General features: G+C 44.0%; 1 protein-coding gene across 1 annotated transcript; it reads right to left on the bottom strand.

Annotated features, from left to right (window-relative positions):
* Positions 1–12,132: 12,132 nt before the first annotated feature.
* LOC135889415 (transmembrane protein 45B-like) lies at positions 12,133–19,777 on the bottom strand. Its single transcript, XM_065417279.1, has 5 exons — positions 19,594–19,777; positions 18,515–18,727; positions 16,204–16,388; positions 14,792–14,937; positions 12,133–12,250 (listed from the first exon to the last, which is right to left on the bottom strand). The coding sequence occupies exons 1-5, from the start codon at positions 19,775–19,777 to the stop codon at positions 12,133–12,135; spliced, it is 846 nt and encodes a 281-aa protein (XP_065273351.1).
* Positions 19,778–23,365: the final 3,588 nt, after the last annotated feature.

The following is a 23,365-nucleotide window of genomic DNA, read 5'->3' as shown; positions in this document are numbered from 1 at the left end:
TCTTGCATGCAGAGGATTGGGGTGTTATTGAAGATTGCCATGTTTTAACAACTCTGTGCACTGAACAATCTATGTATTGCCATAAGTGAACAAGATGTTTTGCAGAGAAATAGGAAGACAAAGTCTCCATCTCAAAGAAGTCACATTCCAAATTAGACAGGAAAGGGGAAAACACCCAGAGAAGGGAGGAGAAAAAAAGTCAATCAGTGCCAAGGGAAGACTGTATTTTCCTTCTTGCAGGACATGTACACTGTAGGGGTTTGTTTTGCATTTGTTGTTTCCCCAAATATAATTAGGGGTCAGAGAGGAAATGGATTGCATCAGAGGGGAGATAAGGGGCAGAAGCTAAGACAAAGGAAGTGACTTTTAGGGAGGGAATCTGGAAGCAGAGAGTCTATTAAACACATTGTGTGTCATATGTAAAATTATACTGTTAGCTCTTTGGGGGCAATAACTATGTTTTATTTGTTGATTAACACACTTAGCATAATTTTGGGCACTGTACCAATAATAAATACAACCTTTTCTGGACTCTGAACTCACCATTTTGACAGATAATAGTTTAGAGGCACACCAGTTGAAAAGACCGGTTTTGTTGTTGTTTGTTTGTTTTTTAAGAAGAATTACTGTTAGCACAGAGGTCAGACACTTTCAAATTACTAAAAACAAATAAACACAGTATCTTTCAACCAGCCTTATGGCACTATCTGTGAAACCTACATCATCACATCTCCTGCTTTATCAGCTGTGTAATTTAGATATAAATCCATGGGGAAAGTGATGGACTACATTCTAAGAAAGTTACAGTTTAGAAACAAACCCAGAGCAGTTACAAAGAATCAAAAACTCAGGTCATATTTTACAGTGAACTAATCTGCATTCCAATAGACTGGAAATATGGCTGTGGTCAGAGGGTATCATTACCTGAGTTTCCTTTCTCTCTGTTCTGGCAGGCTGCAATGCTTTTGAGATTTTGATGTCACTTGCCTGATAGTCAGAGAAGACACCTGCATTATCGCCCTAAAGAGCGTTTCATCATTGCATTGACTGCTGTGTTCAGTCTCCCGATTCCCCATGTTCTGTTTTTTAGCTGTTCAGCTCCAATCCCTGCTCTCTTTTACATGCCTTCCCCCCCATCTCAAATACCCCAGGACCTTTTCACCTAACAGAGATGGGTTCCGCTTAATGCTTACTTCATAACAGGACACTGGTGCAACAGTCTGTGCAGAGAAATGTGCTTTGTTGCATTTTAAATAAATCAGGGCTTTACAACCTCTTCCCCCAACAGGGAAGATAGACGCCTGTCCGGGAGGAGAAGCGATAGAAGGGACAATAGGAATAACAAGTTATTTCTAGAGAGGAGTTTGAATCAATGCCCCAAGAGCCGAGCAGCCCTGGACTTCGTCTGAAGAAGGGGCCTGAAATACCAACAGTGTGTCGGAACCTACCCAGCTGTGTTGATAAAATACCAGCCTAAGCCACAAAGCCCTTTGGCCAAGCACTAGAGCTCGACAAAGTGGGCCCATTTAGTCATGAACATTCACAGGGCTTTGCAAATCCCTTTTCAATTTGGCAAGGTTCACATCCCCTTTCCCAAGAACTGGGTTTCATCTGCATGGGAGGAGGGGACACGGCTGTTATTCCTGCGAATAGCTGAATGTGCACGTACCCATGACTAGTTGTGCCACAAGTGCCTGCTCTCTGCTTACAAGGATTCCAGTCAGCCAATCAGGGGATGCAGCAATACCATGTGATTTTTGGTGACCAATCACAGCACTTGTGGTAAATAATTCACATGCATTCATAAAAACAAACAATCAGAGCCTGCTTGCAGATAATTTGCCAAGAGGAGAAAAGAGCTTGTCAGCTGGCTGACTGCCATGCACACACACCTGGAAGCATCTGCTTTCTGGCTGTTGAGCTGCTAGCTGACCTCGCCCAGTGGTTAGGATGGTGGAGGGGATCCCTGAGGAAGGAGGGACCTTCAGCTCAGCATAGCCCTCCAATCGCTGGAAGATCCTTTTCACTAAAGATCACAAAGTTTAAAAGCCAGGCAGTCCTCAAAAGGTGACTCTTTTTTGGGGGGGGGGGAAGAGGGGTTAACCATGGGAACTCAAAAACACCTCCCCAGCATCTCTTCATCCAGGCCCCTTCCAACAGCATGAAACATATTCCCAGCTTGTTCCCCCTTGCATCTAGATAACCCTTCCTTCCATCTTCCTAGATCTTAGAAAGCTCAGAAAGCCAGGTTCACACACAGACCATTCAGCATCTCCCCATGGGAGGAAGGAGGAGGAGGAGGTATTTACCTGTGCTGTCTGCACTGCCTGCTTCCTTCCTCCTGCCGAGGTGAGGTGCACCTGTTCCCACTCGCACTCCAGATGTGAGCAGCAGCAGTAAGGAGAAGTGAAATGGAAGTCCCAGATAAGGGGAGGAGTAGAGCAGGGAGGTGACTCTTAATCCAGATGCTCCACCCTAAATGTCTTCAAACCAGAGCAGAAAAGGTCTGAGTCAACCAGTTTTCACAGTGATTGACACCTGTTTGCTGCTGTATTTCCTAAGGAAAATTAACGTTCTTCTAGGATTTCACCATGAAATTAAACAAACCCAACACTAATTTTTATTCTTGTGATAAACAGGCTTACTCAGGTTACATCACGATCAGGTTTTGATGACTGAAGAAAGCCTGGTCAGTATCCTGACTAATCAAGTTTGTTGCAGTTCAATAGGATGGGAGAACTCAGTAGAGTTACAAGTTGGAAGCTCGTAAAACCTTTCAGGCTTGAATTCTCAGTTACATTAATGCCCCATCACATGGCTTTGACAGTGTGAAGCAGGTGTAACTGCCAGGGGGTGCAAGGGGGTGGGGGTAGGAGTTAATATAACTGAGAATTCAGGCCATGGGTTTCATAAGTTGAAGCTGAGGACTTGTGAAATTTCCCTCCATCATAAACAAAACACTCATTCATTTCTATGAAGATTCAATTATAAAGACCTCTTAATCTATCTATAAGCACACACTTCTTTCATCTAACATTCCGCCACTAACCCTCCACTGAGCAGCTGCTCAGTATCATCATACCCGCATTAAATAAAAGACGACAAGTTAATATAGCTACTTAAACAATTGCAAAGATCACAAGTAAATACAAAGTGCTCCTTTAAGCTCTTTTCCGACCCCTCGAAGTCTTTATGGGCTGCATATAGAAAGGTTGTAAGCACCTCAGGGCAAAAACCTTGTCTTATTGTCTACTTACAGAGCATCACACCCCTCTATGGTGTTTTAATACAAACCAGCGTGGTGATAGGCTTCTCATGCTTTTGTTTAGGACCATAAGTAAGATCTAACCAGAGACCAGGAGGCTTACAAATGAGCTGGTTGATGAAGTGCACTGCACCCGCATGCCATGCATTCGTGCATTTTTCAGTGCAATTCAAGTACGGACAGCCAGGAAAGCCTCCCACCCAATGTAAAATACCCAAAGCAATACTTCACTACTAACACTAGGCCACCTCCTACCAATGGCTGTTACCTCAGATAGCTTTGGAATGAGAGCAATAAGTGTCAGGTTCTGAGGAAGCACCTTTCTCTCACAAGTGCTTGTTCAATTATTAGTGGTCTGTGTTTACCACAGGTGCCTATTCTCGAGGCGGGTGGGAAGACGGGGTTGGTGATGGCAGAAAAGGTGAGTGTAACAAAGTGATTTCACAGAAGTTGGTCCACTAGAAGCTGTTGCCTCACCCACCTTGTATCTCTAATATCCTGGGTCTCACACAGCTACACCACCACTACAAACAACGCCGGTGAGGCCAGCCAAGGAAGCGGTAGCCTCTGTGAGGACAGCCAAGGAAGCGGTAGCCTCTGTCACTTCACCGCTGCACCAGCGTACAGGAACACTAGCACTGTCAGCACCCCAGTTGCTAAGCAACACAGCTGGGAGATGGAAAGCATTCACCTCTGCTTTCATGACCGTTGACAGGGACTAGCATCAGCGGAGGCCATCTGGGACTAGTCAAGGAAACCCAGTCGGTGAGGCTGGAAGGGGTGCGAGTGGAGGGCTGGGAAGGAGAGACTGAGCTGTCGAGCTGGGTGGAGAGGACAGCAAACACCGCTGAGGCAATTATCCTACCCAAGAGGAAAGGCAGAAGCAGTGGCAGGTGTCTCAGGCAAACAGCAGCAGTGGAAGAAGGTCCTCGCCTCACATAGAGGGGAGCGCCACATCTTCCAGTCTCTCTCTATTCCCAGCTGTGAGGAAAAGACGTGAGGGGGACAGTTCAGGCCACGATGAATTCTCTGTACAAGCGAGGCCGGCCAGCTCTTTTAGCCTGAACTGGAGAGAAACCCAGCATGGCAGAGTGAGGCAGGTGAAAGCAAGGGGGGATTTAACAAGAAGCCTGAAGAAAAAACAAAAACCCATCCCTCACCCCTGCACATGGTTTCACCCAGGCTTAGCCTTTAAGACCGAGAGAGAGCTGGCCTGGCATCCCCAGCATAGAGAACATACAACTTGGAGACTCGGGTGTCGAGAGGCTCATGGGGAAAGGGATCCTCTCCCAGCCCTGCTATTTGGCACGAGGGGCCTGCCAGTTTCCCCTCAGAGGTGCCTAACCCTGCCTAGGGACCTGAACACCACAAACAGGGCAACTGCTCACTCCTCACCGATCAACGTCGCTATCAGTGACACCGTGCCAGGTACGGTACTACTGGTGGTGACAGAGAGACTGCCTGGGGAGAGCTCTATTCCTGCCCCCGCTTTACACTTCCTGAGTGACACCGAGCAAGTCACATAGCCTCCCCGGGCCTCAATTTCCCCTTCTATAGATAATATGACCTAGCACTTACACAGCGCTTTTTCAACAGTGATCTCAAAGCATTTTTACAAAGGGAGGTCACGATGAATGGACTCAGATTCCAAGGCCAGAAGGGACAACTGTGATCATCTGGTCTAACCTCCTGTATGACACAGGCCAGAGAACTGCCCCAGAATCATTCCTAGAGCAGAGCTTTTAGGAAAAAAACAACAACAAACCAATTTTGCCTAAAAAATTTGCCAGTGATAGCGCATCCCCTATGGTCCTTGATAGGTTGCCCCAGTGCTGAATTGCCCTCACTGTTAAAAATTTACACCTTATTTCCAACCTGAATGTGTCTAGCTTCAACTTCCAGCCATTGGACTGTGATATACATTTCTCTGCTAAATTGAAGAGTCCCGGTCCTGTCTCACTTCCTTTGTGCTTTCCAGCTGTCAATCTCATGCCCATTTAAAAACATTAAAATTAATTAAGCCTCAACCTTCCCTCCCTGGAAAGCAGGTGGGATCTAACCCCATTTCACAGGTGGTAAAATTGACGTTGAGCCACTACCAGGGAAATGTAAGTGGAAGACCTAACAGCTGGAAGGAAAGAAGATGCAATAAGCAGCAGCTAACTGCCAAATTGACACTTTCAGGCGTAAGGTGCTTTTCTCTGCCAAATGTAAAGGGCCAGTGATGAGCAAAGCATGCTGGGATAGGTTTCCATAAATGGTGACTCTGCAGTGGTGTGTTTCAATCAGCTGTAAAGACAGGAAGTGGCCAAGTTTCCACTTTCCTTTGTGGGAAAGGGACCTGACTGAAGGACTTACCCAGGCTGGGGCAAGGTGTATGAAATGGCTCCATTTAAAAAAAAAAAAAAAAAAAAAAAAGGATGTTTTTATTATAAAAACCAAAGTGAAGTTTTGACAACAGCTTGGTAACATGAGGTGGACAATACTGCCACTATATTGCGCCTGGAAATATTAATGCACATGTCCCTGGTCCTAGACTGGTCAGTAACAGAACTGGGAATAGAGAAGCCAGCGGCTGAATTCACCACTGTTGTGAGCGGGCGCAAATCCACTGAAGTTTTATGCTGAGCTCAATTCTCCTCCCCATCCTACCTTTGTGAGATGACCATACTTGAAGTTAATGAAAAAAAATTGTGATAATGTTTGCCTACTTCACAGGGGAATTGGGAGGCTGATTTAATTAAAGGCTTAATTAAAGGTTAATTAAATGGCTTGAGTTCTGGAGATGGAAGGATGCTAGGGAAGTGTGAAGTATTATTATTGCCTCTCAAACAAGCAATATAATCGGTGAAACAAGTGGTATAAGCGTGGGCAGGACTTGTTCTGCTTCCTACGCTTTGATTTCAATCTTGCGTAAAAGAGGCAGTGGAGGCAGGCATTGGTGGATCCTATATTTAGTTGAGGACATGAAATGAGTCCTGCATGGACGTTCTGTAGTAATATTATACTTGTTGCAGTATGGAGCAACAGCAGGTTTCTAACTTAATTGTCTTTTTTTTTTTTTAGGTTAATACTGTTAAGATTGAAAAAGTGAGTCAGACTTAATGTTACTGATATTATCTTAAGAATGATCAACAACATCCTCCTGCCCTATATTATCAGATTACTCATGTCCGCAACAGGCACCCATAGTAGCAACACCAGCCACAGCTCTGGAATGTGATCTTGCAGCAACCCCAAAGTAAGTCTACAGGAGTCTAAAAGTGGGGGGAGCGGGGAAAGGATATTATCACATGTATTAAAGTCTGTGTCTGCCTTCTGTGGAAGGATAAATTAGCTACATAGCTATTCCCTTCAGAGAAGGAAATCAGGCCATGTCTACACTACAAAATTATGCCAACTTGACTTACGTCGGCATACAGCTACTGCCGTTATTAAATCGCTTGTACGTGCGCACACTTGGCTCCTTGTGTTGGCCATGCATGTCCTCACCAGGAGCTCTTGTATCAATTGTATTATCAGTGTGGGGGCATTCTGGGGAAGCTCCTCAAAGCCAGTAACAGTCAATGTAAATAACACTGTGTTTACACTGACACTACATCAACCTAAACTTTGATGGTGACTCTATGCTGCTTGGGAAGGTGGGGTCACTAAATCAGCGGAGAGAGGCACTTACATCGGCAGGAGCCAAATTTAAGTGAAGATACTTTCACAGCTAGGTCGACACAAGGCAGCTCACATCAGCTTAACCATGCAGTGTAGAACAGGCCTCAGGAATAAGAAAGCAGACATAAAATGTGGCTAGTTTAAATGCTTGAAAGTAGAATTTAAAATGTGGGTTTGTGTCTTAGTATATTTTAAAACAATTGTAAACAAATAGTTGAGCATAAGATTTCAAAGTAAGTGGCTGATGTTAGCATTTAAGCTGTGGAAACCAGTTAGTTCACTACTTACTTTAGTCATGTTTTGGGAATGGTATAAACAAAGCAGGCTGGATAAAGTTGTTTTGATTTGGACAATATTAGTTCCTTTCTGCAATAGCAGACCTGTGGCAGGGGAAACACCTGTAGGAATGCGTCTCCTTGGCTTTTGACCATTGTCAGCTTCTGAGGTTCTGGATGCGATTAGGGAGATTAAGGTTCTGGATTGCGATTTGGATCCATGCTTTGGTGAGGTTTATCATTAAGAGAGACCATCAAAACCTCCCCTTTGATAAGGCAATGTAACAGCATGAACAATCAGACTCATGCTCAGACTCTCTTGATGTGGACGTTTTTGCCAGTGATCCCCTCGTCTTTAATCTTACCTTTTTTGGAGAAGACAGAGAAGGCTTTAGTGATGTCAGGTCTGCTTCATTTTAGAGTCCTCAGATTTCCTTGATCCGCTACAGTCCAGAATTGGACCTGCGTGTAGTACAGTCCAGAATTGGACCTGCGTGTAGTACAGTCCAGAATTGGAACTGCACTAGTCAGTGGTTGATGATCTTCTGACAGATCAAAACATCTGTGCTGGTTTCTTCAGGCCCATTAGCTACCTTTCACAATGACAACATGTCTTCAGGGGCAAGTGGAGTCTCTGCAGGCTAGGCTAGCTGGAGTCCAGTGAGTGGTTTTGTTTTTTCCTAAAACTTCCCATCAAGAGGAAAGTGCTACCTCCCCACCCCCCCATTTCCAGTTTATACAAAGACTAGGGGAAATTGTGAGACAGATGGTTTGGGCTTGAGTGTTATTGTGATTGCTGCCAACTTGGCCTAAACACCAGGGATTGAACCAGAGCTAAAAACATGAACTGCTACAACTTGAGCTAAAGAGCCAAGGCTGTCCCTTTCTGCAGACTGGGCACAGAGTGGGAATCTGTAACACATGATTACCAGTGAGGTACATTATTGTATGCTATGACATTCATCTCTACGTCTCCAGGTCATTGGATTCATGCAGTGTGAGGGTCACTCAGCATTGTCAATAATTGTGTAGAGGATGGGGCTTGAAAGAAAGCGATCTGTCCAGATAAGACAAAGGTGACTTCAACAGACATGGAAATAGTTTAAAAAAAAAAAAAAAAAAAAAAAAAAAAAGGAGAGAGAAAATATTAGCCCCTTTAATTGAGATGGGGTGGGGGCAGGGAGCTCAATCTTTTTTAAAAAAACTTATTGATTGCATTTTGCAACCACAGGGGTCTGGCTGAATCAGTTAGCTGCTTCTGGGTGTCCAGAGAAGGGGGTTTGGGGGAAGAAAAGCATCTTTGGTCATTGTTTTGGCTTTTTGTGCTGAGCAGAAGTTGAGAGGGTCTTTTCAATATACTAGATTATTTCAACGTGGGCCCATAGTTGAAATAAAATTTCCCACTCCCCTTTTGAGAGGCTGTCTAACAGGCAATAGGATGGGATTACATATTTTCTTTCTTCCATTGCTAATTCTTCCCTCCCCCTCTCCCAGTCACTAGATGTGAGGATACTTTGGAATAAATATGCTTCACAGAGAGAAAACAAATTAACAAGCATTATACTGATGAATCTTAAGACATTTTTAGAACTGGGGAGTCAATGAGGCAGAAGAGAAGTTATTCCAGATGGTAGGAACAGCCGAGGAAAAAGAAGCGCTTTGCTACAATTGTGACCAGATTGTGATAAGGGATAAAAAAAAAAAAAAGGTGCTGGATGAGAATAGGGAGTGACAGAAAAAGCAATTTATTTGATCGACAGCAACATGTATGGCCCTGAAGAAATGGAGAAAGACCATTCTCACTTTAAGGAGCTCTCACAAAGAGCGGAGGAAACCCAATGAATGTTTCAAAAACCAAGATCAATTTTGATCTTGATCCTAGCTTATGAAAATAGATTTCAATCATTTCTTTTGGGAGAGGTAGGGGGAGGAGAGATGCAAGGTGACTATCATCTAAAATCTTGAGTCATTTGTGCAGTATACACCATCACCTTCTCTTCCAACCTCTGCTGCCACCATCTGGTCATTTAATTTTTACATTTTTTTAAATAAGTAGAAACCCTCTGCAGTGTCACCTCAGTTCTACTTATTGTTCAATTAAGCTTATTTTCACCCCTTTGCAATTTAGGTAATTCAGCTTGTCCCTGTTTGGATATTGGCTTACCTAGGGTGAGTACCCTAAGCTTACAGAGAAGAAACAAAATTCTGAAAGATGCTCACAGCAAGTTTTGTATCATTGTAAGGGGGAAGGAATGATGCAGCTTATTTAGGTACAACATTCCGAACACATTATTGGGGGTGGGGGGGGAATGGTTTCTACAAAATGCCTATTGTATAAAATAGTTCAAATCCTTGCAGCTTACAGTTAAGGCTCTTGTCAACTGGATTAATTGGGAGGAGATGCTGTTTCTTGATTCTTTACACATCAATTCATTCATGCTTCTCCTAGTATTCAGGAATGCAAAATAAAGCTGTTCAGTGGAAGCAAGAAAAAATGAGAGAGTAGGAAAGCTAGCATTCAGGTAAAGGTATGCTGTTAGTTTTTGCAACATTGTTAATTAGCAATTCTAGACTCTTTAGACAGCATTAAAAAGTCTTCTCACCATGCACACACAAGCTCAATAGGACATTAACATGCAAACCATGCCTTCCCTGGGTGCATAAACATACATCCACAGATAGATATAATTTGAACCTATTGTAAAATGAATAGGTGTTCAGTTAAGCCAGGACAAAAACAAAATCAATTCCCATTCTACTCCTAGCAGTTATTAAAACACACTGTAGTCTGTGATGGCAGAGCATCATTCTTATCCAAGGATATAAGGATTTGAACTTTGGATGTTTGCAATGCAAATTTTTTTTTTTTTAAAATTCTCCCTCAGCCTCCCCACAACCAGTGTCAGACCATTCCTATCTGAACTAGGGAGCGGCATTTCCAGTGTCTCTCTGGATCTAATTATCTGGCAAAGGCAGGTTGAAGAAAGAATAGAGCTTGGTCAGCCATTTCTCTTAATGCCCTTGGCAGACGTTTCTCATCATTGTGTCAGAAGGGACCAGACACATAGCAGCTGCTGGTATAGGCAACAACTGAAAGTTCATTACAGTATCCTACTCACAGGGAAAATGACTCTCTGCCTATCCCTATGGCAGCCCAGAAAGGGACTCCTCATTCTCTCAGAGCTAGAGGGAGGCACACAGGTAGGTGACAGAAAAGTCAGATTATAAGAGAGACAAATGCCCCAATAATAAAATAGTGTAAGCCTCAGGGCCTGAAGATTCAGAGGGATGAAACTCTGCTCCCTCTAGAGAAGGGGAAAAGCCATCATTATTTACATTAATTATAATGTTACTTACCCATAATTCCACCTGAGTTTTGTTTCTGTGGTTGGAACTTATGTTTTGATTTTATAAATAAAAGGTTATTGCTGTATTCATTAAAGGACACAAGCATTGTGCAGTATATGCCTTGGCAGGAGCAGGTCACCCTGACCTTATGGGTAGTGGACTTTGGTTTTGGCAACAAAACTCAAGTTCAACAAGGAAGGGTGGCAGAACCCTTTTCCTAGAGACTAGGATCACTATCTCAGCAAGCAGGGACTCTGTCCAAGGGTTCGGTTTTACTCTGGATTCCCTACCTGGGGAGTCTGTGACCTGTAAATTTGCTGAACTGGGTCAGAGCCGACCAGCAGCATCACAGAGCTGATTTCCCAGCATTGCCTGAACAGACCCATAGGGACTCACTGCTCAGCAACCCAGAGACAGCGGATTTCACAGCACCCCCACCCAGCAGGCTGGCACAAGCAGAGTGGATATTACAGCACTGGATTGGATAGCTCCATATCTGCAGTGGGACCTGGCTCAGCAGCCCTTTCAGGGGATTATATGGCACCTTAAAAAACAAAACAAAAAACCTGCACAATCAATCATTGCTTGAGATCAGGAATGGGATTTAAGAAGCAGGAGAAGGAGGAACATGTCCCAGAAGCAACCTTCATTGGGCAGGACAGCTAGACTCTAAATCAGCCTGTGCAGCACTGGAGATGGGACACACATATTTGTCTTATCCAACCTTCAGGAGTATGGTTTACATCTATCAAAAACCTGAAGTTGCATTCAGATTGCCTTAGACTCTGGGGTATCCATTAGGGACCTTGTTATTCCAATTTACTTTACCTGGGAGGCTTTTCTATACTCTGGTGATAGGCAGCAGTACAAAATCTGAAGGTAGACAGGCCAAAGAGTAGGAAGGTAATGTTTAGTACCTGCTGTGTAATACTCAGATTATAAATTGATGAATTATGGACACCTGGTCAAGTAGGATTTTTATTTCTTATCATTTTCAGTCTTTGTAAGGCTTGCCTCAAAAATATAAAAAGACTTAAGTTGATAGACGTAGTACAAAATTTCAATAGCGTACAGTTGAACAATGACATTGCACATTCTTTGGCATTGGCCTGTGCTTTTCCTGCTTGGGGTGACCCTTCCGAATCCTTCACTCCACAAGGTGTCACTAGAGTTATTGAAGCCCAGTCGGCAGGTTTCTCTAACTTCGACTATCACAGGTCAGCCCTCAATTCACTCAGAAAATATGACTGGCAGGCTCTGCTCCATCACTATGGAGACAACATAGACCTGAGATCCCATAAGCCAAACTGTACTGACATTTGAATTTCTGCATTTGATTTTGCTATTAAAGAAATCGCTCAGAAGTAGGATATTATGCACCCATTTCAGATCCAAAGGGCTTCAGGGAATATACCGAAGGAGAGCAGAGATCACATCTTGAGTCTGTCCATACTGTTCAGCAGTAAAATTGCAGGATCTTCCTTCTTGATATTCCAATATAAATATTGCTCAGATTAAAAAAAAATTGATTCTCATAATCTTTAGGAAGTAAGAGATATCAGCCAAGGTGCACTGTCGTCATTCCTCATCCGATCCATTTAAGAGGGCAACATGGGAGCTTTTGTCACTTTCCTGCTTCCGAACCCCAAGTCCAATATCTATTTCTCCAGTGTCTTTCTTACATCTTCGGATGCAGCTGTAACACACAAACAATAATAGTCATGGTTACTGAAACCACCACCCACCAGTGCTGCCCTGCAGGCCACTAATCTTAGGGTGGCAGGATTACATACATGTGTAAGAATTTGCTTGCATGGGTTGCAGTGGTTTGTATTATTCTGTGATGAATAATTTCTCTACTCTCCCCTGCATCAGGTTTTCCCACATGCTGTGACCCACGAAACAGGCACTGAGGAGGAATGAAGGCGAAGCCTGGCTGAGCTGCATGCACACCGGTGAGCAGCAACCCTCCTTTCCCGAATCCATTCCCTGTTGAAAGGGACCCCACCAGCCAGAAGAGACTTTCTGGCACTGAGCCTCACAACCTCCAGAAAGACCCCAGCCCCCCCCCCGTGTGATGCACTATGATATGAGGCCCCATATAAGGAGATTTGGGCTGTATAGGGTGTGTCGCCTCTCTATAAGAAGCGCCTTACCCTGTGCCCAGGAGGAAGAGATCCCTCCCCATCTATCCTGGAATGACACCCCCACCAAGTGCTGTATAGGCAGATTTCACCGCTCACCCTAGCGAGCTCCTTGTTTGATACTCCTGGAGAGTGGCCTCCAAAGGAAGACCCCCCCCACACAGAGTGCCCTAGGCATTATTGTGGGTAGTTCTGTGGCCTGTGTTATATAGGGGGGCAGACCAGGTGATCATAATGGTCCATTCTTGCCTTGAAATCGATCAGTCTCCTAATGCTAACTATCCAGGGGCTGCAGCGGGATTACAGGCATCGCATGGGGCTGGACTAGCAGTAATTCTGTAGCAGATCCTTGGGCCATTCCCTGAAAAGGGGTTGGCATGTGCCTATCGTTAACCTGTACCGAGAGAGCGACATCTGGGTGGCAGTGCATGTGCTGTCAGAGGCTGATGGTTTCAGGGAACTGACAAGGCTGCCTCGTGCTAAGGGCAGGTGGTGGCGAGGTGCCACACAGCCCTGGATACCCCCAAGGAGCATCACAGTTGCATATCCCAAACACTGCATTTAATGTAGCCACTGCAAGGCTGGCTGTGCAAGTGCAAGATGCTCAGACAAATGGGCTTGTCCCGTGTGGCTGTGTTAGCTTGGTGCAGCCATTAGCGGGATACCATATTCTATACATAAGTACAGATGGGATATGGTCACGTCATCTGTGATAGAGTGAAATATTTCTCTGCGTGTATAGTGAGACGTGGGAGGAAGAATGTTCCCGGGCTGGAAGTCAGGAGACCATGTTTCTATTACAGAGCTCAGCCACAGATGTTGAGTGTGACAGCGGACACCTCATTTAGGGGTAAGTTTTCAGGAAGATGTTCCTCCTGTCGCAGGCACAAGTTGTACTCAGAGTTTAAACAATCACTTTTGTGCTCACAGTATTGAACTGCGGACCCAAATCGGAGTATCCCGGGTCTCTAAGTATTCAAGTGCAGGCACAAATCTGAGGGTTAGATAGTTCACATGGGCATATTTTAAAGGTATTTAGGGGCCTACAGATGCTGATAGGCACCTAACAGGATTTTCAAAGACACTTAGACACCTGTCTGCAGCTTTAGGCACCAATATACCTTTACAAATCGAGCCCCAAACCTATTTTGTAGGAATAAAAATATAGCTGCAAATAGCAGCTGCAAAAAGGTGAAAAAAATATATATACCCCTTAATCTCTTGTGGCTGTTTCGCAATGTTGTCAACTCTCAGGATTTTATCACAGGTCTTGTGATCATTCATGTTTTTCTTTAAGCCCAGCTGCTGGAGTGAATATATGAGATTCCCGTCTTTTATTTATTTATTTTTTTAAAGTTTCTAGACTGTGACACTTTGGACAACTCAAGTTTCTCTGTGCATCAGTTCCCCATCTGTAAAATGGAGATGAAAGTACTTCCCTACTCGCTCAAGTATTGCAGTGCTGGGGCCCTACAAATATTTAAGACAGATGGATAGCCCTCCTGGTAGCATGGAAAGCTGACCCTGTTGTACCAGTAAAGCTCAGAAACCTGGAAGCCTTAAAAAGAACCCCCCATTTATTTTTTAAATAATGAGATTTTTTAAGTTAATCTCATGATTTTCTGGAGTCTAAGTACTTTTTACATTTTTTAATATTTGGGGTTGGCACTATTTTGGTCTGCCTTCTAGACAAAGGTGCTGTGAATCTAAATTCATTGCTGTTTTAAAGTGCTTTGAAATCCTTGGCATTGCAATGTCAATTTCATTCTAAGTGCTACATATTTCCAGCAATATTTTGACTGTTGATTCTTTTGTACATTTTTTTAAAATTAAACCTTCACTTTCAATTGCCAGCCAGCACGCAGTGCAAAGAAATAAAAAGGTTAGGACTTCAAGAAGCAACTGTATAGGCTTGCTGACATTGCTTTGAATCTGTACATTTGGCAAGTGAGGGATACGCCCCTCGGCGTGCCCTGAAATTTAAAGCCGTTTGACACCAGTAACTCAACCATGACTTTGTACTGCAGGTCATGATATGAGCCATTATGCATCATGCTCCAATCATCTCCCCTTCCCTCCCACCGCTAACATACCAGAAAGTGAGCATGTAGTTGGCAATCATGATGAGAAGAGCAGCCGCGTAGTGCCAGAAGAAGCACATGGTGACAAACATGATATTGTCATGGTCATCCTCATTCCAGGCTGGGCCTCCCCAGGGTGGGAACAGCACAAACCCAATCTGGTTAGAATAAAACGATTTGTTACCTTTGAGAAAAAAAAGGAGGTGGATGCCTGACCCTCCAACCTTTAACATCGCTTTACTTCACCCTCATTATTACAATGCTTCACTCACTAATGGTGTGGCCTGACCCCCACTCATGCACAAGACTTGTGGTTCAAGCTCAGATTGGGGCTCAGAACACCTGAGTTCAAGTCCCATCTTAGCCACAAACTTGCTATGTGACCTTGGGCAACTCACTTAAAATCATTGTTCCTCAGTTTCCCCATCGGCACAATGGGGATGATAATACTCCCTGATTTCTGAGAAGAATTGTGAAGATAAGTTAAGGTGCCCAAGGTGCTCAGACACTATGGTGAAGAGCACCAAAGAAAAGCGTGTACAGCAATAAATGCCGCACTGGGAAGCGGAAGTCTCTGGGCTCACTATCAAATCACCATCCTTATCAATTAACCAACTTATTAGAACTGCTTGGCAAACATTTGTTTTAGATTTGATTCTATTAGGAAAGAGGTTCCCTATCCTGAATCAAAGTGAAGGGAGCAGTTACACATGAAGAAAGAGAACATGACCAATTATCTTGTGTTCCATTTAGTTCTAAAGATACATATTCAACCCTTTGGTACTGTTGATGCTGAACCATCCTTAGGGGAGTTTCCATAACATGCATTTGAAATTCATTAGCATACCACACGGCAGTTACTTAACCGTTCTAGAACGGTATGTGGATTATTTCTTCCCACTAAACTAAAGGGAATATTGTGGGGCCCCACGATGTGCAAAAAACATGAAGGAACAATATCTATAGTACATGGCTAGGAGATAGGGTGACCAGACAGCAAGTGTGAAAAATCGGGACAGAGGGTGGAGGATAATAGGAGCCTATGTAAGAAAAAGACCCCAAAATCGGGACTGTCCCTATAAAATCGGGACATCTGGTCACCCTACTAGAAGAGCATGGCAAAAAGTCTTGATCACTGCAAGTAATTACTCTCTCTCTCTCTTTATTTAAAAAGAACAAGTGAACAAAGAAAATCAGTTATTTCATGATCAATGGTCATAGTAAAGGACCCGGGACTAGTAGGTTTCCAGGACAATTGTTCATAGATGGGTTTTGAAGCATTTACCAAGTAAACCCTGAAAGATAATCCTTTAATGACAACTGATTTGTATGTACAGTGATGTACATCCCTCCCCCACACCACATTTCCTCACCCCCAATGCCTAGTCCTAGAACAAAGCTGAAGGTGTTGAACCAGAACTGACCTGCCAGAACCAGGTTCCCTGCAGGATGGCGAGGCTAGCCCTGAAGAGCTCCAAGACAATGTTGTCACGGAGGAAGACTTCCAGCAGGATGCTGAAGGCCCCACCGAACACGGCGATGAGCAGCAGGGAGTGGATGTGCTTATCTAGCATGGGGCGGTGAAGGACGTGATAATAAAAGAGAAAACCTGTCGAAATTCATACCAAATTCAGAGCAGCATCGTTAGTAAGGAACGTATAGATTTTGCATTGCAGTTTTCATCCAAATAAATAAATAAATAAATAAATCTCGAAGTGCTTGGCAAAAGGAGGCCAGCACCATTCCATTATCTCCATTTTACAGATGGGGAAACTGAAGCACATGGAAGTGAAGCAATTTGCCCAAGGTCACCCAGGAGAGCAGTGGCAGACTGGAAATAGAACCCAGGTCTTCCAGGTCCCCATCCTGTGATAGGATCTAGCTCACACATCACCAGCAAGACTAATAGGTTTCAGCTGCAGATCTCTGCAGCAAAGCCCGCTGTCCCCCCGCTCCCACTGCACACGTGTGCGTGGGCACACACATGAGTTTATGGCACTGGCAGGCAAAATGAAATCTTGACATATATTAACTGAGCCAAGCTGTCATGGAACCCCATCAGGCCAATATTCCCAATTATAGCCTGTATGTCAAGGCAACAAGAAGTTGGCTCAAAGCCTTTGAGCATAGTGTACGGATGGCTGAAGCAAAGGAAGAGAGGATGGTGCAGCAATCCCTGTTTGAAGGTGCTAGGTGAACTCCCATCACCACCAGCAGCCCCTCCCCTCACTACTGAGTTTTTGCTATCTACTGTACTTCATTAGTTTAACCTTCACTATTTCCTCCAGGAGCTTGCAAATGGAGATTAGCATGGACAGTGTCCTTTTAAATCCTAAGCCTTTGCAAACGATCATTTCAGCGTCAATCATTGATATCTATCCCCCCCCCCCCAATCTCTGTTCTGCATTCTTTAAAGTCATGGGAATAGGCGGAGGAAAAGAATCTCGAGATGTTCCTAGACACAGTGGATTCACTACCAACAGGAGCTCCATTCACACGTGGCCATTGGCTTGCCCTGTTCAAGTCAAGTGAAGCCTGAAATCCTGGCTCTGCATGTCCAAGATGATCAGAACAGAGAATGGTATTCACGATGTGTTGATTTGAAGCCAGTGCATAGGCCACTTGGATTTTACAGGTGAGATGAAAGCAGGCAAGACCGACGCTGCCTACAGTGGAATTAATTGCTCTCTGGAGGTACACGACACAAGGACAAAGCTCTATAGATGTGAGGCAAGAGTAGCATCTACCAGATGTTTATGGTAACAAGGGACCTCAGCCTGCTGCTTCATACCACAAAGCCATTGTCATCTGAGGAATCCATGCCAGCCTACTGCAAGTATCGCATGGTTTTAAAGCCTGTTAGTAATTATGAGGCAGTTGCTCTTGAAATAATGGCAGGATCTTTAGCTTTATCTGTGTCAGTTACATTATACTCCCTTATCTCCACACAAAGAGCTCACCTGCCTGATGTTCATTGCTGGGCATCAGACAGGCTCTCGCTCTCGTGACAGTGCAAGAAGTGACTGGCCCGCTCCCTGTTGTGATAATAGTGTGACACATCCTGATCCCAGCTCTATAGCCACTTAACGGTTTCAGTCTTCAACTCTATCTACTTCCATCTGACGTGAATTCAGCGAGGAAACCTGAAATCTCATGTGGTCTTCAAACCTCCTCATAGTCAGAGACACAAAGAAATCCCTTTCACTGCAGAAAAAAGTTCTGGTACAGTAAAGCCAGATTGAGGCCTCCTCTGATTTAGATGTGGTGGCTGCCCTTCACGTCTCACTAGAGGTGGACCTTAAGTAACACCCCATGCCCCAATGCACCCCAACTTTGCTGAAGTTCAGACCTTGGCAAGATCCATTGTCTCTCAGCAACTCACCATTAATCCTTCTTTCATGATACTTCCTGTGTTTCGTATCTATGATATCCCCAAACTTTCTCCCTGAACCCAGCTGCTTCCAGCAACATCTGGAGAGGTTTCCAGCCATTTCAGAATCCAATTAACAGAGTTTATTCCAGTGATTTTTTTGTGTAGTTTCTCCAGTCTCTTAACTGTTTTTCCTCAGCACATTAGCAGGTTTTACAATCTAGTTATCCTCCTAGTGGTAGACTTTCAAAGCTGTCTAGTGCATCTATATCCCCAACTCCCATTAGGTTCAATGGGTATCTGTCGAAATCCTCTGAGCAGCTTTGGGAATCTCAGCCCTAGCCATTTGCCACCAGGCTACTAACCTTCAACAAACACAGCCACAGACAGCATGAGGCGATCCAGTCCCAGGGGCACCTTGAGCGGGGAGTAAGTGAGCACATCCACCACGCCTGAGAGTCCATAGAACAGGTACATGGTCGTGTGCTGCCAGTTCATCAACTTCACCCAGCTGCGTTCCTCACCACTGTAGAGATACAAGTGGGGGCCATCGGGGACAAACTGCTCAGCCAGCATCCCTGGACAGAGACAAATAGAGGGGTACATGTCCTTTCTTTTAAGGGAGGAAATTAAAAAGAGGGAAATCCAAAACCAAGAAAAGGAAATACTTTTTCACACGAGTGATTAGACTGTGGAACTCTCTGCCACAGGAAATCACTAAGAACAAGAATGTAACAAGATTCAAAAAGGAAATGGATATTTATATGGATGTCCAGTTATCATAATTAGTGACAATAAAATTTTTGGAAGGGAGATTAAAGTTTGTGCTTTACAGCTTAAACTAATCTCTGTTAGAGACCAAGGTGAGACCTATCTTGAGGTCATATTATTCCACATCTGCCTAATGCAGAGTTCTTGCACTATTCTCTGGCGCATCTGGTTCTGGCTCCTGTTAGAGACAGGACACTGGACAAGATGGACCCGTAGTCTGATCCAGTCTGGCAATGTCTATGAGGAACAGATTTGAAGACAGAACATTCTCCAGGCTGGAGAGAATGAAAAAGGCCTGAGTTTGCCTCTGTTTGCCAGAAGCTGGTAATGGGCAAGAGGGGATGGATCACTTGATGATTACCTGTTCTGGGGCACCTGGCATTGGCCACTGTCAGAAGACAGGATACTGGGCTAGATGGACCTTTGTTGTGGCCCAGCATGGCCGTGCTTATGTTCTTATGCTTCATGTCACCCATTGGAGACACTTGGTGGTGTGCAGTTCATTGGACCATGTTTATATATTGTAAATGTAGGATAATTTTTACCCTTACTTTTGATTAAATTAAGGGGCTGTAGGGTGGGTGAAAAGGTCAGAGTTTCTACAGTAAGACAATAATTGTAGCATGGTGAATAGTCTTGGGTGGTTGGGGATGCTCTGTGTTCTAATCCTTACCTATCATGGCAAAGATGATTTTGGCTGCTCCTTCAATGACATCCAAGCGTTGGTAACAGTGGTTTCTATGGGACTTTTTATTCACCTTCTCGTTGAAGTACCTCAGGGGGTATTTCACAGACCACCAGAGGCCAAAGAGCAGGAAGAAGCTGCCTGGGAGAGCATGACCTTTGAAATTTGCCATGACGGTCCACCTGCTGGTGCTAAAAGGCAAGGAAATAAAAGGCCATTGAGAGAAGGGCTTTTACAATCTCTCCAACGATGCAAATAAGCCTTGCCCATGGGGCATGACCACGGCTAGCTCAGGAATAGAGCTCTGTGAAGAGAACAAAAACAGTGTTTTTTCACATTTATTTCAAGATCATTTTACAACCCAAATATTTGCTTTTCACATTGTCATTTTAAGAGGCAGTGGCATGGCAGATACGTTAAGCAGATTCCCGTTCAAGCACAGTCACTAAACAGTAACCCCATGCCCTGCCGGCAGGGCCCCTACCAAAGAAAAGAAGAGTGCCTCCCTCTGGCTCAGCTACCAGAACGAGTCTAATCTTCACCAAGATACCGATCACACACTGTATATCATGGTCAGTGATGCAGAGCAATTTGCAGAGGAATTTCGGGCCCTGTGACTCTAGAACCAAGAGGAAAAGAATCCCCTTTGAAACTAATATCCCTTCAGAGGAAGCATTAAAAACAAAACAGTTAGAATAAACCTTCTATACCTGTAGCATGGGCAGAGATTAGCATGAAGCTATCTAGAGGCTCCACCAGGTATATTGGACCTGTGAGCTCTGAATAATTGTGGACTGCAAAGCACTGTACAGTTCCAGACAAGCTTCTGATCTTTGTGGTGTACGTGCACCTGTGCGGGTGATGGAGCAAGTGCATCACTGCAAGAGGACAAAGCATGCAAGGAGTTGAAACAAGCTATCTTGTTGGTAGCCATGGGAATCCACAGCACATCCAAACTGCCTGGCAGGCAATGATGTCACTCCCCACTGTATTGTGCCTTAAGGACAAGAGAAGCATCTCATCATTTCGCTGGTCTGTGTTTGAACTTGACATTAGTTCTTGAAGCCTATTTTGAAGGATGGTTGCAGGCAAGGATGAAGCTCTAGGATGGAGCGGCCAAATTAGTAGGCTACTGTGGCAGATTTGCAAAAGCTTCAAAGGGGAAATGCGCAGGGGTAAGAAAAGAATGACAACACATTCATTGGCAATAAACCTTTCTGGACAACATATTCATCCAAACCCACTGCCTCTGATCCAGTTTGTGGCTTTTGCAAATAACCAAATAAGAACAGAGCAGGCAGGGCAGCTACATGAAAGACTTATTCAGAGTAGAAACGCAGGGTCACTTTTGTGGTGCAAGTTCTTCCCAACCCTGGCAAGCAAATAAATCTAAATACAGAAGCCACTGGTTCACTGTGCAATATGAGCCAGTGAAGGAGGCCATTACAAACAGAATTTGTTTAAGACCAAACACTGATGATTTTCATGGTGTGTGAACTACCATCCCTGAGATTTTTAATTTAAAGAAATAATCTTTCCCAAAGCTCAAATCTTCAACAAGAGAAATTAACTGGGTGCCAGCTACCATTGCTTCCTCCAGGCCATAGCATAGTTTACATGGCTCTGGATATTTCAGCTTCTATGCTCTCATGTGCTGCACACATGGTTCTTTGTATGGCAGCAGCCAATTACTGCTTGACTGAAATGCTACATCCATGGCATTCTTTGAGTATATCTTCACTACCCGCCGGATCGGCGGGCAGCGAGCAATCCAGCGGGGGTCGATTTATCGCGTCTAGTCTAGACCCAATAAATAGACCCCCGAGCACTCTCCCGTCGACTCCTGTACTCCAGCTCGGCGAGAGGCGCAGGCAGAGTCGACGGGGGAGCGACAGCAGTCGACTCACCATGTGAAGACACCACAGTAAGTCGATCTAAGTACGTCGACTTCAGGTACGTTATTCACGTAGCTGAAGTTGCGTAACTTAGATCGATCCGCCCCCAGCGTAGACAGGTCTCTGTTAACCTTTCGGTGGCTCTTAGTAAGCTTCCAGATGCATGGTTTCATTGGGCTCTCATAGCGGTTGTATTCAGACATGCATTCTCTTGAGGTGTTTGTTTCCTTTAGTACAACATGATCTGCTTGACCAGGATCACTCTAAATCACTAGGGCTATGTCTATACTACAGCAAACATTAGCCTAACTTATGTCACGCAGAGGTGTGAATAAACCACACACACCCCAAGCAATATAAGCGCCAGTATGGACAGTGCTATGTTGGCGGGAGAGTCTCTCTCATGGAGGTGCTTTTATTATGCCGATGGGAGAGCTTTCTCCCGTCGGCATAGAGCATCTTCACCAGACATGCTGCAATGTGAAAAATCCAGACCCCTGAGTGATGTAGTTAAGACCACCTAACCACCCAGTGTAGACAGCACTAGGTCGACATAAGAATTTTTCCATCAACCTAGCTTCTGCCTCTCAGTGAGGTGGATTACCTACACCAATGGGAGAACTCCTCTCATCTGCGGGGGTAGTGTCTACCTATGTAGAATTAGAACAAAGCCAAATAGCAAATACTAAGTTTCCCCAACAAGAGGCAGGGAGGAGGATGAGGAACTGAGCAAGCATACCTTTACTTTGATAACCCAAGTAATGACATAATAAATTACACAGCTACATAGAGAGGGAGCATAGTTCAGAGGTAAAGGCAGTAGCTTGTGACTCAGAAGACCAGTGTGGCACATCTGCTCTGCCACAGACTTACGTGACTCACCCAAGGTCACACAATTTCTGTGCTTCAGCTCTCGATCTGTAAAATGGGGATAATAGTACCTCCCACTACCTGAATGGGGTGATGTGAAGATAAATACAATAAACACTGGCACCCTGGCAATGGGGGCCATATAAGCATCTACGCCTTTGTTACTCTACTACATATTTGAAAGTAATTGTTTAAAAAAAAAAAAAAAAATCCTGTTCCAACCTGAAATGTTCCTTTCTGCTAGAAAATTGATGCAGGACCAGTTTCAGGGATCCATCCACCAAACATTTTATTATGGTTTTAGGGAAAAATGGAACTGATTTGCTGAAATTAAACATAGATATATTCCTGTTCAGAGTTTGACTGCAGCCAATATACTTATTTAATTAATAGAGCTGAAAAAACAGATACCAACTACAGAAATGTGGTCGAGCAGAATAAAAGGATTAAGAGAACTGAAATGATTTACGATCTACATTAGATTAACAAACAAATCTATGAAGAAAGATGGGATGAACTGAAAAAAAAAGTTCAAACAAGTTTTATAACAATACATATATATTACTGTAACTCTAGCCAATGCTGTCTAAATTCAGCAGTATCCTCATACCATTTGTATTTGTCACCAGCTCTTAATATTTAGGCAAGAAAATAATTTGAGTGTCGACAGCTCTGTGTATCATAAATAAAAAAAATTTGCTAATTTAACAAATCCCAATTTGACACAGAATTTTCTCCCTGCCTGTGAACTGTTCTAGTTAGATCTCTCTGTATATAGACTACTGCCCAGAAGGGGTAGTCAATATACCAGCATATACCAGATAAGAGAGTCTTAGCTGCTGAAGGAACTGAGATTGTTTCTGCCATCCCTGCCCATTTGTGACCTCACCATTGGCAAAGGAGACCAAAGACCATTCCGTGAGGCAATTAATATCCTCTCATTGGTTTTACTGATGAGAATTTGGAAGCTGTTCAAGGAAGTAGGGAAATCACTT

The sequence above is a fragment of the Emys orbicularis genome, chromosome 15 (assembly GCF_028017835.1).
Source record: "Emys orbicularis isolate rEmyOrb1 chromosome 15, rEmyOrb1.hap1, whole genome shotgun sequence".
NCBI classification, from domain to species: Eukaryota; Metazoa; Chordata; order Testudines; family Emydidae; genus Emys; species Emys orbicularis.
This window is presented reverse-complemented; position numbering and strand designations above follow the sequence as displayed.

Excerpts from the sequence above, each read along its gene's own strand:
- LOC135889415 (XM_065417279.1), bottom strand. The coding sequence starts at position 19,777 with ATGGCAAATTTCAAAGGTCATGCTCTCCCAGGCAGCTTCTTCCTGCTC. Across the intron at positions 18,728-19,593 it reads AATCATCTTTGCCATGATAG|GGATGCTGGCTGAGCAGTTT; the intron begins GTAAGGATTAGA and ends GTCTCTGTCCAG. Across the intron at positions 16,389-18,514 it reads TGTGGCTGTGTTTGTTGAAG|GTTTTCTCTTTTATTATCAC; the intron begins GTTAGTAGCCTG and ends GAATTTCGACAG.